Here is a 17,772-nt window from a genome sequence, read left to right on the forward strand (position 1 = left end):
AAAATAATCCTCAAATTAATTCATAAAATGTATTTATTGACGAACCATACTGTGTTGAGTTGATATAAGAGATTAATTTGTCCAGTGTCAGCACCTAAATTTCTGTCTCCATTAAAATGAATGGAACTGCCCTTAACCCTTTTTAGCCTTACCTCAAAAACATTTTTTTTTTAAAATTTGTCCTCTCATGTCAAAGCAAAAACAAACTAGTGCATGGCATTGATTTGAGGGATCACTTACCCATTGACCAATTAGGGGATGGTGTCTATTTCATGGAGGTGTTTATTTGTCTCAGGTGACCGAAGCACCCCTGTACTATGTTATTTATTCTAATACGGAGGGAAAACTACCAACTAATTTGAACATGAAGATTTCAAAATTATTGAAGGGGGAAAAATGTAGGTTTTTCCCATACCACATGGCCATTTATGTGCCTGTCAGAAAAGGGAAGGTACTCTCAGACAAAGGAGTTCTTTTTAAATGCTGTGAAAAAAGCTCAGCGTAATCCATCGAGTGATGCTATCTGTGATGTGCTGTCTCTAGAAAAGAGCCTCAGCGCTACTGGGAAGTAATGCATCCTTTCAATGAATACATAATGCCTTTCCACAAGGGACAGGTGGACTGTACACTCTGCAACACTTAATAAAGTGCTGCTGCTAAGGGGAACAAAGTTTTGGTGTCAGCAGCGAATCAAACCAGTCAGAAAATTTCCCCAAAATGAATTACAGGTAGAAACTTGCTGCAGTACGTAGACGTCTAATCCATTTGAACTGGAATGGCTTGGGAGAATAGGAATAGGATAACTTTTCAGTGCCAGTGATGCCAATGGGCGCCCAATCGTTTTGTACTGGGAGGAAATGAATTGGATGACCTATCATTGTTAATGGCAGCCAGCAAGGTCTTTAAAATATGTCTGTCCTCAAGTGCAATTATTGTTATGCTGGGCAGTTGCTTTGTCCTAAATATTTTATTTTTTTAATTTAGTAATTATATGTGTATTGGGAATGCTAGAAATAGCTAAAATTAGCACATTTATGCTTTTCCCAGCACACAGTTTCTAGTGAGGGGAATGTGGATGTATGAGATGGTTTTAATGACAGCGTGGGAGCATCTATTAGGGGTTGGTGGTGTGCTACCTGGGGGCATGATTAGGCGTGACAGCAGGGCTGCTTGGGTTCTCTGGAAATTCCTGGAATAGACACCATGAAAAGAAAGATGGGTGAGGGTGACTGAGATGAAAGTAAAGCACAATGCATCTGGTGTTGAAGAATGGATGAAGTCGGACGTTATATTGCTCGAGGACTTGAAGTGGATGAAAGACAAATTTGGAAAATAAATAGATTTTACTTGACTAGTGAGGTGTCTGGTGGGCAATGTGAGAAACATTGAGAGGAGAAGATGGTGAACGTATGGCATGGATGGTGCACAATACAGCAAATATTACATTATTTGTCAGGTAAAAGAGGGACATATTGAAAGGTCTTCAAATGATGACTATTTGTGGGTTAGAAAATTACTGGATATGTATTTTTTATCATTTCACCTTTGTTTTTGTAGAAGGTTCTTTATTGTAATGAAAAAGGGGAGACGAGTTATCCACTGGTACATATTTTTTTGAGCAGTGCACAGATTAAAAAGGCAATAATCTATTTTAATAAGGTAGTATTTTTGGCAAGTTATTTTATATAGCTTATACAATACAGTCTACAAAGAGTATGTGGCTGGTAGGTACACTTAATTCTTTTTAGCAATGAAATCTGTTAGTTAATTCAACTGTTGCCTTTGAAAAGAATAACCTGCACTGCAACCTTAACCCAAGTTAACATTTTTTAGAATGTTGTTGTTTTCAGAACATTTGCACTAAATGGGAAACCGCCTTTATATTAAGTAAGAAAAGAAATACAGGCTATCCTCAAATAAATATACTAAAGTGAATTAATATACAGCATATAGTATATAGCATCAATAGAGAATATGATGTTTCATTGTAAAAATGATGCACTAGTTATAGTCAAAAAGTGTGTCTAATATCATTACAATTAAAAGACATCTAAAGATGACCACAATATCAGGGTGTTAGACAAAAATGGAAATCTGACAATTACTTACCATGTTGCTACTACCAGCAACAACTAGTTTAATACTTAGTAGAAACGTAATATTGAATAATTTTTCAAACTTGCCTATCCTAAATTTTTAAATGTGAGGATTGAACACCCAAAATTTTAAAAGGTTTTCAAATCTATGCGAACAACTGCGTTGAAATAGATTATGGTATATTACCAGGTTGTCACTCGGACAGCGTTGTGGCCGCTTCTTGCGCATGCAGTATCCCAAAACTTTGTCCTTGAACACCTGAAATTACAAACAACAGCTAAGCCTCAGAAATGAAAGGGAACAACAGTGATTTAGGTTTGAGTTTACCTCGTATAGGTAGTCGAATATTTCGAGTATTGTCAAGACACTTGCTCCTATAAACAAACCCATCTGTCCGCCGATGTCACCTAAAGAAACAATGTGAATGGACATGCACGTCACTTGTCATTCAGCGCCAGTCCAAAAGAATCAGTGTACGGTTGTCAAGGTACACGGTCGATTGGTCGCCGGTCTTTTGGTCGCCCGGAAGGTAAGTGATAATTACCAGTTAAATCGTTGCTCAAATTCCCTAAATACAAACTGCAAATTACTATTTAGTCATACTTAATGCCCTAGTAATTATTAGGCTAAAGAAAAGCTCTAAATTTCCCGGACTTTTGTTTTTGTTGGCGAACTTGTTAAGACCCTGACTGACGTAGCTTCTTAAAGGGACAACGCATGTACATACAAACTCTTATACACTCACACATCGGCTCAGTGAAACTGCTCTTGGCCATTGTTGGCTTTTATTGATGCATAGACCGTGTTGTTTTACCTTGTTTTGTCGCCGGTCTTTTGGTCGCCCGACCAAAAGACCGGCAACCAATCGACCGCACACGGTTGTCAAAGCGTCCATCAACTTTTCTGCAGACTTACCGAGTAGCCCGGCAATTTCGTAGGCCTTTTTCTGCTCTATCTTCTCGTAATTCAAAGCTTCGAAAAAGATGTCCAAAACCAACAGGTTTTCCCTGGGGGGAGCACAGTCACACACACACAGGAGCACAGCCGACACTTTGTTTTAAGTCCCTGTGGGTGACGGTCAACATATCGTAATGTCACATGAAAGTACACTTTCATTATTGTTACATTGAAGGTGAACGATGGAGACTCATATTGCATGGAGACAAGAAAAAAATAAGAAGAAAAGGAGGACAAACACGCACCGAGTGCTTTGGATTGGAGTGAGGTTTGCATAATACTCATGGTACACGCGCTTTCTCTAGTCTAGGGGGTCTCAGTCTTTACGTGGGGTAACCCAAACACGAGCATTTCAAACGCCATTTACTTCTAAACAAACAGCACTTATGTCATTGATTGTCAAATCAATTGGAAGATAATGTAGTTGGCGAGATTGTCGTCATTAGAAATTAACATTTAGATTCTGGTTGGCAAGACTTCACTTAATCAGCACAAGAGTTAAGAACGAAACAGTGTTGTCGTTAATCATCAAGTACAATAAAAATACATTTCAGTTTCTTTGCTATTTCAACTACATTTTACATACATTTTAATTCAATAGTCTGAACAGTGTGATTAAAAGCTGGCCTGGAGAAGTATGTTTTAATTTGATTTGCTACTTGGTGCAAAAAGTGTGAGAACTAATAATTTAATCTAACTGACTATTGATGCTGCTCAGTCATACTCACCCAATGTACTGCTCTGTTTTGTTGAATTTCTTAGCCAGATACTTAGCTGATGCCTTACTGGGAATCTTAACCATGGACAGCTCCTTGCCATAGCGAGTCATGTTGCAGGGGGTCTCACACACACAGTAATCGTTGTCTTTCTCTACCAAAAAGTCTGTGGATGATGATCAAAGCTCGTCAAACACGTTGGGATCGCTGAGGAGAAAGACATCTGTACGCGCAATGTGCTAACAATATCCCAGCATACATCAAGAGAGTTGCAGTCGCTGCCATCGTTCACTTTCCATGAAAGCAAATAATGACTGACACTAGAAAGTACTGCACCCAATAGGGATGAAAAAGTACTTCTGCTAAGTATTCAAAATGCATCACTCCCTAACCCTCCCTGTCTAGCGCTACCCCCTGAAAGAATGATCTTGCTTTTGAGTCCACAGTTGAAGATGCAATGTGTCAACAAAAAACAATTTTAGTTACTAATTTAAGTAACTTAAAGCTATTTCACCAGTAGTTAAAACTTTCATGTTGCATTGTGTGAGCTCACCTAAGGCTGGGTCAGCACAATCTTTGTACTGTTCCGGTGTGCACACAGTAGAGGTCCCTGTGTTGTAATCACAAGACAGTCACGTGTGAGCTGTTATGAAATATGCACCAGCGTTCGCCCACCTGGCATGTGCACCATTCTGCAGTTGCAGTTTTCCAGCAGATAGCGCGTTTCACAGTCAATGCGGCAGGCGGTAATGCTGTACGTGGAGAAGTACTCTGAATCGATGGCTGTCGACTTGCAGTCTCCCCAGGGCGGCGGGAGATACTGAAGCTGAGGAAAGAGAGGTGTGTTAATGCAACAAGCAACACATCTCATCTCCAGCTTAAAACATGAACTCAACAGGCAGTCTAAAAAAAACAAGACAAAATAAGAAGAGCACAACGTTCGATCACACTGACACTATCGAATGGCAGCAAGCAGACGCCATGCAGAATATTAGGGATGCAGGTCTAGTCCCGTAGTGAGAGGAAGCAGAGTACCATGGGAATAGACACTGGCTTACACTGGACACCACAACCAGAAGACACTTTTCAACAAACAAACAATCAAAGAAGAGAGAAGTGCCTCAATTGGCAGACATCACACAAAACCCTACTAAATCCATTTTAATATGAAAGTGAACATGTCCAATTCAATCTCCTTCCCTATTAAATCTCATCACGCTGACTAGCAAAATTGGATTTCCCAGTACAAGGCATAAAACAATGAGTGTGCAGACTCTAATAAGCTCCTAAACACTCTCAGGGGTCAAAACCAGCATTTCACTGCAATCTAATCCAACATTTACATGAGGAATTTATAATACAGATAGACATATTGATACTCGATTAACGGTAGTCTAACAAAATATACAGCATCCTAATCTGTTTTATTACTAAAAATAAAGCAGTAATCGATGCAGGCCACAATTTCTTTGAGTTTTTTTGTGTTTCACGGCTGATAATAAAAAAATGTCAATAACTCAAATTGGTCACCATCTGCTACCCATCTGTCCCAGTTTTACAAGTTTCACAAATTTTATGTTGATAAGCCTTTCAGGATTTGTTTGCTCTTCATAAAATAACACTTGACTGAAATGTGTATATCTACGGTTCTAAATATTGGGAAAAATAAGCATGGCATGAGCCGAGCGTGCCTGTAAATGTTTCCTGTCGGTAGACCAAAGACCACCTATATTGTCTTGGCTATTCTTCCATGTCTTTGTGGGATTTTTTTTGGCATGTTTTAAGAAGATTGAAGATTTAGCTCCAACTTGATAACGGAGATAAAAGCCACTACAATGTGTTCTCGGTTAACCGCAAATTCCGTTTAACGTAAGCTACATTTGTGCTCTTGTTCTATTTTCCAACAATAGCAAGTTGGAAATGTGTTCCAAACCGTTAGTAACCAGCAAAATCTCATTTCAAGGTTGGAGAAATGGTTTGCAATTAAAAAAATGTAAAATTATTACCAAACTGCAGCTTTAACAAGTCTTGTTTACAAACAACTCAGATCAAAAAATCCAAGATGGCGCCGTTTACGTGGGAGCCAGTGGCAGTAGCTCTGTACACTCTTGTTTTTCGTGTTTTACAGCCCTTCTATCTTTTCTTAAATTACATTTTAATATTTCTTAATACATTCCTTTTTACTTTACTTTGTACTTTATACTTTTTACTTGAATGTTTTTACAACTTTCCTTGTTCTGTTAGCCTGGCTTCTTTCGGCTACTTCTTTTTTGTAACCATTCAGCCATGCCTACGCTGTCACACACATGGGACTAGCTGTTACAATACGCAGCGAAAGGGGCAACACCTCAGTGCCGCCGGAGATTTGGAGCTGGACAAAAGTGCCGGGAGAAGAGGCAACGCTTCTGACCAACCATTCCATCGCGGGATAAGATTATCCAATCCAATCCAAAACTCACATTCAATACAAACTACTTATGGCAATATAAAACTACTTATGGCAATATAGGTGTTGAATCCACTACTAAGACGCATAAAATTCAACCGAGCTGAGATTAACATCTGAAGCTGGTATGTTTTAATTTGAATCAAGTCAACTGGGGAAACAGTGCAGATGTTGCATGTTGTTGCTACAACCACACACACACATTACAAGAGGGGAGATGACATCACTCCTCAGGGAAGGTGGCTTGGATGAACTACAGTGGACATTGTGGCATGCAGCAAGCCCAAACAAATATTCTGTTCTGTACGCTACCCTCTGCTCTTGGGTAGAAACAAAGGTTTGGAAGCCGGGGGCCACCCCAAAGCCCAGCTGGTGGATGAAAGGAGGCTCGGACTGAGCGTGAAGCTGTACCTTTATGCCGGCCTCATAGGATGTTTCGTCTGGGTGAGGGTAGGGGGGATACACAATTCGGATCATTTACGGTATAAATAGAAAAAAAGGAATTTAAAAAAAGAAATCGCCAAATAAGAATTTGAAAGCGTATCTTTCTTAAAGAAAGGAAAGCCAGGGTGATAGCGTCACACTGAAAACAAAACGGCTTTTTGCCACCTGAGAAGTGACACTTTTTAATTCTTAAAATTGCTAATAATAGCTCTAATAATTTCTATTATTCCAAAATAACACAAACCATTAGATTTAGGTGGGTAAGAGTGATGCCAGTTGGAGGAAATGATCGATCTTGTTTTAAAATGACCTCGTTCGGAAAAAAAACTCTGGTTTGAAATCCATCTGTCATTTCAAGGTAGGCACTAATAACAGCCACAAGTGAATGAATAGGGCACATTTTAAAATGACAGTAAGAAAAATATATTTTTTGGAGCGGTCAATGATGCATGACACTGCTGTCATCTTTAAAAATGACAATCACTGCACAGATTTTTTGTATGTCTCCTGATTAATAGCAATGCTTATTTATATTCCTGCAAATATCTGAATAAGGATACTTCTTTCTATTAGTTTGTACCAACATTAAGAGCAGAAATGATACAAAGAACATGTTCCTTTTTTGTGGTGTCCAGGTGCCTGTGGTAGAGGTAAATCTCAGCCATCCCACGTTATTCATGCTCATGTTTTTTTGGGCCAAAACAGGAGCAAAATTCAAATGGAAATCTACACCTTAAAACGCAAACACTGTTTATAATCCCGTGCGACACCTTACACACAATATATATTGTTAATTTGAATGACGGCAGTTGGAGAAGGTTGGCCAAGTGAAAGCTTTAGTCATTTGTGCGAGGCCATTTTTCATTTTTGTCCAGTAGAATTGAAAGGCCACCTGAGACTGAAATGTCAGCTTTTCCTTTCACAGCATGGTGCTTTTGAAGGCAGTTGTCACTGGATTTGATGGTCAAAATCGACATGAAACGTGACGTTTTAATAAATCTATCAGTTTGAATCAGCTTAAAGTGCTTTGAATACTGAATGTGCTCATTCAAGCTTTTCTGCAACAACAAAGCCCTTGCAAATGTTTTTATTATTTTATTATTTTTATTTTACTTAATGCTGTGATGCTGATACTGGAATATATACCTAATGGGTCTTGACACCAGAACACGAAGGGAGTCAGGTGTCTTTGTGACTTCTTTATTAATTCATTTTGGCTGCCATTGAGGGCATATTCGTCTATTTATCACTCAGTGATAGCCCACCCACACCAAATGGCAGGGAATGAATTTTATAGCGGGCAAAACAAGTCACTAGTGTAGAAGCTTTTTTTTCCCTACACCTTTTTCATCAGATGAATATCTGGAAAGGATATCTCAATCCTTAAATCTTACTGACCATCGCATGTGTTGTTTTTTTCCTTCTACTCAAACTCAAGCTCTACTGACTAAAAATAGAGATGAAAAATCCAGAAACAACAACTTATGTAACGAGTAGCTTTTAACAGTGATGGCGCTTATTAAATTGGTAGCACTTCAGTATTCGCTGCAAAGCAGTTTGATCAAATTTTGTTGCAGGGACTTGGGAGGGATTTCACAGGGCAAACAAGGAAGAAAGCAGGGGTGACGGAGTGCACAACGGTTGTGAATATGGTAGCAATGGGGTACCAGTTGCTGCTGACATGACACAAAAGTTTGAAAACCAGGGGCAACGCCAAATCCAAGCTGGTCAATGAAGGGCGGCTCGTCTTGGCTGTGGATCTGAACCTTGATTCCCGCTTCGTAGGAGGTCTCATCTGTGGATATAAGTATAGCACGCCACACAAATTTATCTGGCCAAACACGCCTTGAGTAACATATTTTTTGTGTGGGATCGTTTTTTTTTCTTTTCTCCTTTCCCGGCAGGGATGCAGAGTACTGCAGAACAGTATGCTGGAAGCCAAGATTATTTGTTAGATTAATGACATTCGACAAAAGAATGCACAGCCTGGTGGGGTGTTGAGTAAATATACACTATTTTCGGCACTATAAGGTGCAACCAAGAGGTTTCACTTCTCTCAAAAGCCAGCAGTGCGCCTTAGATATGAATTAATATTGGTTAATCATTGGATGAAATTCCCTTTAGCAGAGCTGCATCAAGTGGATGTTTGACGCAATCCTCTACTACTACTACCACCACCACTACTACTACATCTTTGTAAGAGGAGCACACATCATTTACCTTTATCATACATTTGTTGCAAAAAGTCAACGCTTTGCCTGCAACTGATAAACGTGTGCTTACTTTAGGTAAAGATTCACCACTATTCATTTCTTGCCACCAATGAAGGTTGTTTTATTATCCATATTCTAAACAAGATGTGTCGAGGCATCTTGGATTGCTTGTGCCTTCTTGAGTTGATTTATAGTAATAAGATTGTGAATGTGTTTTCAAACTGAGACATCAATATTGTTTTATCTACCTCTCCCTTTAAGGTTGGAACGTCCATGTAATCAGAGCATTTGAATGTAGTAATAAAACTGGACAAAAGAAAAGTAATGGCAGAACGCCGTTTGAGAATTGTGACAAGCAGTCCTCAGCGACCATTCTCCTTGCAAGTAAAAATAAAAAAGGGTGACTTTGGTCTTTAATTCTGCATGCTATTATGGCTGTCTAACTGTCAAATCTGACAGTCTTATAATCAGGTGCAACTCATTATTGAAACAACTTTTAAGATAGGCCATTCATTGAAGGTGGGTCTTATAATCCGGTGTTTCTTATAGTGTGGAAAATACGGTAGTGGACCTTTCTCCAAATTCATGAAATAGGAGAACTAGAAATTGCAAGTTAACCAAGTATCTTTCAGGTAGGGACGTCAGGAATATAAATATTTTATGTTTAGTTAATGATTGTTGTTGTATAAGAATGTTCAATAAAGCGTTAACTGCTGCTTACAGCATTCATCCATTTATTTTCCTCAGCAACCAATCGCAGCACACTGCTTACAGCAGTCAAAATAAATAAAGTTGTAAAATTATAACAATACTATACTGACATATTTTACTCTGTGTGACGTGACTGTTAGATGTGTATAATGTAAACCGTACAACAGCATTTACCTGTGTCACCCCAGACAGGAAGATATTCATCCTGCTGAATGTCCAGCATGATCTCCAGTCCGTTCCCTGTGCCTCCTTTCAAGGTGGTTAACAGTGGATTGCCATCTAGTCCCGAGTTGAAAGTGTAGCATTTTCCGTAGCGGGTGTAAATCTGTCAAAACATGATATATAGAAATAAATAAAGCAATCAGGGAGTGAATTTAGTGCACAACAGTGTCAGGGGAGGGTGCTCAGTGGTTACTTTTGATTTTTTAAACCTATTTAAAAAAGATATTGTTTTAGCAAGCAGACTCCATTTTTCTTCCAGGGTAGCCATTATGCATTCAGCTATCAATACTTTTTACATGACAATATTTAGTAACATCAATTTTTTCTCCAAACATGGAGCGACTTCATGTGATAATGTCAAGGTCCAGATACTACACACATGAATAAAGACTCAATTGATTCTAAACGGCAACGGCTATTAATTTCAGGCCAATTTCACTCAAAATTTCCCATGGGAGGGGAGACGATTTATTTGTTATTAAATGAGAGACGAGCCAGCCAAAGCCCGCAAACAAACTGAATTGTGTCACTAGAAGATACTGGCGTGTCTCGAAGCTAATTAAGTATTGACGTGTCATTTTCTCAAAAAGATTTACACAACCAAATTAGTGAGAAACCTCGCATTTTGGATTCAGTCGCGGAGTTAATTAAATTGAAGTGTTTCAATTTACATCCAGACTGAAGTACTGACAGATTAATCAATATTGATCCATTTGTACACGATTTGAAAACCTGCAGGATTTTATAAAGGTAAACAACATTGGAAAGATGGATATCAAAGCTTTTCAGTCTTAAATGAAGCAGAATATCATCTAGTTTGACTCTAAAATCCTTTAAGATGGTACATGGTCTATTGACACGTGAGCAGCACAAGTCATCGACAGAAGGTTGCCATTCTAAAGACAGATACAAAATACCAGTAACTGTGATGCACTTCCCATTAAGCTTTTAGAATACATTTTGATAATATTATAGTCTAAGCTGTCAATTGCAGCTCCTGTATGAATTACCCTGTGAATTACAATTGGCACCCCAAGCTGTCAGTCAACACTGGATGTTGTTTTTCTTCCTCAACAAAGCCATTGATGTTTAATTAGAGTAGATAAAAGATTAATTACGACTTAGATAGGATGCTTAAATAATGAACAGTCCCATTTCAACTCGTGACATTGTTAGCAAAGCAAACTCAGATTTGAAGCTTTTTAAGGACCACAATAAAATGCTCCGTGAATATAAAGAAAAGGCAGTGTCTTTTACAGCCATAATGGCCTAATTCAGCCATTGTTTTTGTAAAATGACTTGTATGCTGTCGGTCTACTGAGAAAGGCAACATTGTCTGACAATCCATTTTAAAGAAAAGGTTATGTCTACAACTAAAAATCAAATGTATAAGCACCCTGAAAAAAGATGCCTTCATCGGCACAAAATGCCAAAGACGCAATATTGGCATGCAAAAGTTGGTTATTCTTTTACACGACCGAGTTCTACGTTGACAAGCAGAAACAGAAAGAAAGGTTGCGCACTGACCTATTTTGTACAGCAATATTTTTTTTAGTCTGCCACCAATCCTGAAAAATGGCACTTTATAGCCATATAAGTAGTAGATTTTGACATTTATGAGATGGAGCTTTTTGAACAGAGGATCTATAGGGGATGTGTCAAAAATTGCTTTTACAACTACAGTGTGAGAGGAAAATGTCAGGAGTTAAACTTGATAGTCCCACTATATTGTATTTCACGCAGGAACTCCTGCACGTTACACCCCTTGACACTATCGCCAATCATTCCCATGCATGACAACCACCTCCATCCACATACAGTGCTGAAGTTCTTGGCGGTGCAGGTGTCACCACGAAACCGGCACTCCAGCAGCATGTCCTCTATCTGGTGTCCCAGGCGGCCCATCATCTCAGTAGTGTTGAACTGGTAGTTGGGCGGCCGCGTGTACCCATTGAAATCAAGCAGGTTCAACAGACTCCACTTGTGACTTTCCTTCAAGATGGCCAAGCTCTTTTCCACTAAAGTGTGGTTGGCGTACAAGAGATCCATCCAGTATCCGCCGTGGTATAGGTCATCCCTAGTTAAGCTGGATACACGGAATATGTTCTTGTTGCAGAAAGTGACGGCCGGGAAGGACATTTTGTGAGCCCACACCATGTGGATCTTGGTCACGGCCGGGAATGATAGAAGATAGAGGACTCTGTTCCTGGACCAAGTGATGAGGAGGGCGATGCTGACCAAGAATGCCATGAGCCAGGCCCAGCGTTGCATCTTGGATTTGTGCGGGGAGAATAGACATTTCAAACCGTGGATTTTAGTCTTTGTGAGGAAGCGCACGGTAACTTCTTTCCACGAATGTTCACTAGACTTCTGGAAGATTTCTTCATTGTTTTGCAAGGAGAGAACTTCAGATGCTGGTGTTTTAAGCATAATTGATTGTCTTACCTTTAACAATACAAAGTAACTTCTCGGCTTGCGGTGACAATTCCCAGCGGTGGAGAAGGATCTTTGTGGGCACAGCTTGGAAATTTGTTGGTGGAAATGTTTTCCTTAGATAGAACAACCTCCACCGAAACAATGAGATGAATTAGTCCAATGTCCAATAACACACAACATTTTCATCATCGGTCCACCCATGGATGAATGGGAGATGGTGATGTCACGCAAATATCCTTTTTGTTTTTTACTTTCTCCAGTGTGTGGTTGAAGATTTTGACGGTTTTCTCTCCATGTATTCCTCCTTTTTCCCGCCACAGAAGAAAGAAGATGCTTTTTCCAAGTCCGTGGACTTCCAGCCCGCAGAAAGGAATAGAAAGAAAGCTTGTTGCGTCCCACATGTACTCGCTCACTCGTTGTACCGTGAGGTGGAGCCAGTGGATGAAAACGCCTCCCCCCAAACCAGTGATGAAGTCGATTCGCAAGACTACAGAGAAGGGAGTGCGTCAATCAAAGAACATACTGTGGCACTAAAGAAACCGTGTTTCAAAATGTATTATCCCTGATATTTACCTTGTTTTTGGATCAATAGATCCATATAAATTAAAGAAAGGTAGAGATATACAAGATCTGCTATGCTTCCGTACAACCTTTTCCAATTGGACAATAATAAACATGCATTGCTTTTAAAATATTGTGACAAGGACGGAATAAGACCTTAATAGGACTCTTTAGAAGGACAGTTTCCTTACTAAGCAGGCATTAAGTCATAAATACAGTATATAAACACCATTTTATATATTACAGTGAACTCATTGGCTGCCAGTCATCCAATCAATTAGAACTGGATCATGTCATTCAAATATGATAATTCAGTAAAGCAATCCTACGGCAGTAAAATAATGTTCTATATCTGTGTAAAGAGCAATCTAAAAAAAATAGGGTGACACTATAAATAAATAGTGACATAAAACAACTGTAGACTTACGGCTATGTTGGTCTACTTACGAACTCTAGCGTATTGATTTCTTTTATGCTTGCGGGCACCATAAAAATTACACACACCCTACTAGACCTTTGAGATTGCTTTGTATGAAACAAGAATGCTGGATCTCAGAATTGTCCCTGGTCAGCAGTTTGACGCCACGCCCATTATTTTGAGTTATTGCTTTTGTCAGAGCTTCCTCCAGCAATGCAAAGTGATGCTAATTAAGATTTTAAATCTTCCTTTGCAATCAGCATATCCACTGGTTTCTACGGTGTGCAGAAATGAAAGCATTGCTTTGGTCTTAAGTAAAGCAGGTTACACATGCATTCTTTGCTAGTATATTCCAGATTATCCCTGAAGCTACAGTTTATGTTTGTGGTGTTCAATGATTTTTTTAAAATGTTTTATCTACCACGTCAGCAAGGAGTAGTTCGCCTTGACTGCCAAATGCCTGGTTGGTTATTAATCCCATAAATTCCAGTGAGTAATCCACTCTTGTCTAAAGTAAATTGAAGGCCGAAATTGATGGAAGAATTTTGACCACTTGGAGGCAAGTGAATAACTTTAACAGCTAGCACGAGACCCATCAAAGTAATGTATCCAGTGCTAAGTAATATCCTTCTGTATCACTTTTTCCATCCATAACTTCTGTCTTGTAGTTGCATTTCTATTTTTGTCTCACGCTCACATATGCGATTTTTTACCCCTTAAACTTCGATTCCATGTGGCTTTTTTCGCCTGGGCTCACTGAGCTTGTCAAGCCCTTTTCTGTCAAAGCCAGATCAGCCCCAAAGGTCTCATTAAAAGAAGGAGCAAGGCTTTAAAAGGAATAACCAGACATCGTCCTTCAAGGGCCAGTGAGAACGCTTGAGACCAAATGAGACACTGGTGGCAATTAAATGCACATCAGAAACACCAGAGCTGAGATGGAAGGCTAAAGCCACCATTTATATGTGGGTGCCATGCTGCTGAAAATGAGTAAGTTCTTTTGATCATCATATATTATGCTGGGTATGGTTGCAATGCATGTTTTTGGATTTAAACACATCTTAAAATCATTAGGATTCAGCAGTGAGATGCTAAACAGCACAAATACTCAGTGACTGACTTTTGGCTTATCCCTTCAGTGGTAGCCACAGCGAAACAGTCAACCCGCATGATAGATTTGGCATAAGCTTAACGCTGGATGCCCTCCCTGACAAATCCCACACAAACATTGAATTGAACCCAAGCCAACACAATGGAGGGCGGGGTGCTCAGACCACTGATCCACCACCCGGGGGCATGAATACCAGATAGATAGTTGCAAACGATTTACAAAATAAAACTAAGAATGCCCTTATTCTTTAGTAATTCATAATTTGGGACTTGATGGCAGCCCAATGGAAGAGTGGTTAGCACACCCGCCTCACAGTTCTGAGATCGAGGTTTCAATCCCCGGGGGGTTCCGACCTTCCTGCGTGGAGCTTGCACGTTCTCCCCGAGCCTGCGGGGTTTTTCTCCGGGTACTCCGGTTTCCTCCCACATGCGACAAACTTGATTGGTATGCTGATTGGACACTTTAAATTGTCCCTGGGTACGAGTGTGTGCTTGAATGGTTGTCACTCTCATTGTGCTCTGTGATCAGCTGGAAACCAATTCAGGGTGCCCCCTGCCTAACCTCCCCACGGCCTTTTGTGAAGATAAGTGGTACAGAAAATGAATGACAGTTCACTCCACTGACTTGTTACTTAAATTTGAATCTTATTTGACCAGCTGTTTGTGCTGTACACAGTACTGTAGTACCAAACAGTGATGATTTTATGGCTGACATTGAGAAGCAGGGACAGTATGAGGATTCTCTTGTTAACTTAATGCGAGCAGACAGATGCAACACAATTTGTGGTGCTACACTAGTGGACGGCTGCCTTCTAACTAAGCAAAGAGAGACATCTTGTGGTTCGCTTATAAAGGGTCCAGGAAAACAACACAGCTTCTTAGTATGCACCACCATCACTGCCAGGGAGGCCAGCATAGATTTAAAGCTTTAATTGATTAAAAGCGACAAAAAGTACTGGGGAACTGCAAAACTAAATTAAATTATTCACTGCACCTGGAAGATTTCTGCAAGCAAATGACACAGTGCAGAACTCCTCAGACAGAGCACAAGTTGGTATCAATAAGAAAACATATGCCGTCGCCAATACTTGCTCAGGTAAAATGTGCTGTCACTCAAGCTTTCAGTGTGCAGACAGCACTTTGATAAAGTCAGCCCCCTACACTCACAAAAATGCTCTCCGGCATTTTCATTTTTCAAGACCATTACTCTCGTTTGATCCACAGTCAATGTATGGTTGCATCTGGTTTGCCCGGAATGTGTTATCCTAGTGGTAGTTAGGCAAAACCTTTCACAGTGAAAACAGCTCATCAACATTTTAAAGCAACCTCAAAATCTTATAAAGACCTTTTAAAGCCATCTCCATTAGATTTAAGACCTGTTATCCACTAGTAGCACTAGACAAAATGGCTCAATGAGGACATTTGAAATGTAAAATCTATAACAATGTAAATCGTTCAAAGACTGAACTACAGTAAAATAAAACATTGTCTGGACAAATATTGTCACACGTACTTAATGTCTTAACTCGTTGGCTGCCATTGATGGTAATGGGCGTCCAATCAATTGAACTGGAAGGGGCTGTCTGTGAATGATCACAGTCAAAATGAATTGGCCCTTTAGTACTGTCAGTGGGAGAGAATCATGATTTCAGGATATCATTCCCACACTGAAACTGAGATTTTATTTGTTGTGACGTATTTTACAAATACTGAAAATAACATGTTCATCTGTAAAGGAAGATTTATTATTGTCCCTTTCATGTCATACTCACTCTTTGGGGGAGCGAATTTTAACATGTTGTGAAAATAAATATTTTAGAGGCCTAATATGAGAACTTGTGGCCCACATTACATTTGGAGCTGACTGGTACGGACATCTGCTGATCGCTTGTGTACTATTTGCTCATTTTAAACAAAAAAAGAGGACACATTTTCAAATGTGGGCTAATTATGCTGTGTACCCTAATTTAGGTGAACAACAAAGGACCTCGGCTACTCACATAAAACATCTAGTAGTCAAACAAAGCATTACACCAGAGTTCTTCACATCGGAATACTCAATGCTCAAAGAAATCAATGTGGAAAAAAAGCCAGTAATTTAATACTATATGTAGAAGATGCAAGTCATCCCTTTTTGACTTGAGAATAGAAAACGGAGCACAAAAGCCATTATAGGCAAAACAAAAAAAGCAATTTGAGCTGTAAATTAGATGATATGAAAGAGGAGTCAAATCATGATGAAAAACATGTGGTTTGTTACAAAAACAGATGGTTTCATTTGGATGCGACACCAGAGGACTTTATTGGTTTTGGAAACATCTATGTATGTTTAGATGCCACATCTCCTAACAAGTTCATTAACATAAGAGGTTCTGTCAAGTAGCACCTCTTAATGGCTTCCTCATCTACTCAGTCAGCAAAAAAGCCCTGCCACCACACCGCACCCACTACAAATTTTTCATCCTCAGCTCCATGATTCAATTTACAAACACAATGGCTCCTACTGCACGCCAAAGGAACAAACAGATGACATATTTGCTCTTCAGTTTGTTACTGATAATATATAGTAGATGTATTTTATTGTTTGCATGCAGAGTTGAGCTGTATTTACTGCCGCCTATCTTTCCTCCTCTTGTTTCCCACTCATCGCAGCACAGTCATCCTCCTGGAACGCACACCTCACTCATGCGTCCAACTGCGTGCTGAACCCTTGGCTCGCCTCCAAAGCCGCGGCTGACTCGCAATGATGGTGTCAGGCCCTAAAATAGTCCCAGTCCCAACCCAATCTGTGTGTCCAGCTCGGTCTGGCTTCCTCTCATTCCTTTTTATCCAAGCTATCCTCTTTATCCTTTCTATAGTGTTTCTACTCAAGTTCATTTATATACTAGTGCCTTGACAACAGCCTTATCTGTACCAAAGTGCTTTACAGTACATGTAACACTGCAACACAAAACCAAAACAACAATACCGGTATATCCAAATGCAAAAGCGGAAAAATCAGTAATGTTTCTGTGCTTCCTTGCAGATTTTTTCTCTCTCAGAATGTAGCTACTGTTCTACTGTTTCTTGCTAAAATCGGAGAATAGGCAAGCAGAGTCTATTTGCGCAGCTCAATTGCTTAAGCATTTTACAATTGCATAAAATTACAAGAAAGAACATTTCTCCCAGAATTATTGGGGTGTAATTACTGTAAATCACATTGTTGTTTGAGCCACAGATGCTGGTGAGACAAAAAGTTGTGGTTTAGAATCCAAACTATATCAGGAACTGCATTAGAACCAATCACTGAAAGCAGTGGTGTACTGAAATGATGGCCAAACAAGAACACCACATCTGGCAGGTGGACCTTTGATTCATGCGGTAGTGGCCTGGTTCTCATCCAGAGGTGTGAGTTGTGTGAGGCACTTCTGTGTTTTAGTTTTAATGAGGCAATCAATCACTGTC

At 39.7% G+C, this 17,772-nt stretch overlaps 1 protein-coding gene across 3 annotated transcripts in view; it reads right to left on the minus strand.

Annotated features, from left to right (window-relative positions):
• asic1c (acid-sensing (proton-gated) ion channel 1c) overlaps positions 1 to 17,772 on the minus strand; it is a 73,981-nt gene that overhangs the window by 2,600 nt on the left and 53,609 nt on the right. Inside the window, exons 6-15 of one of the 3 annotated variants that reach the window (XM_077614316.1) lie at positions 11,625 to 12,729; positions 9,759 to 9,909; positions 8,328 to 8,455; positions 4,446 to 4,596; positions 4,324 to 4,380; positions 3,783 to 3,936; positions 3,013 to 3,104; positions 2,425 to 2,504; positions 2,284 to 2,355; positions 1,137 to 1,189 (exon numbers count right to left, since the gene is read on the minus strand). In XM_077614316.1, coding sequence (XP_077470442.1) covers positions 1,137 to 1,189; positions 2,284 to 2,355; positions 2,425 to 2,504; positions 3,013 to 3,104; positions 3,783 to 3,936; positions 4,324 to 4,380; positions 4,446 to 4,596; positions 8,328 to 8,455; positions 9,759 to 9,909; positions 11,625 to 12,236 — 1,550 coding nt within the window. In that variant the 5' untranslated portion in view covers positions 12,237 to 12,729. Of the gene's footprint in view, positions 1 to 1,136; positions 1,190 to 2,283; positions 2,356 to 2,424; positions 2,505 to 3,012; positions 3,105 to 3,782; positions 3,937 to 4,323; positions 4,381 to 4,445; positions 4,597 to 6,528; positions 6,657 to 8,327; positions 8,456 to 9,758; positions 9,910 to 11,624; positions 12,730 to 17,772 lie in introns of all 3 variants that reach the window. The other 2 variants (XM_077614318.1, XM_077614317.1) reach the window with 2 other exon arrangements.

Source organism: Stigmatopora argus, chromosome 12 (assembly GCF_051989625.1).
Source record: "Stigmatopora argus isolate UIUO_Sarg chromosome 12, RoL_Sarg_1.0, whole genome shotgun sequence".
In the NCBI taxonomy this organism is placed as follows: Eukaryota; Metazoa; Chordata; class Actinopteri; order Syngnathiformes; family Syngnathidae; genus Stigmatopora; species Stigmatopora argus.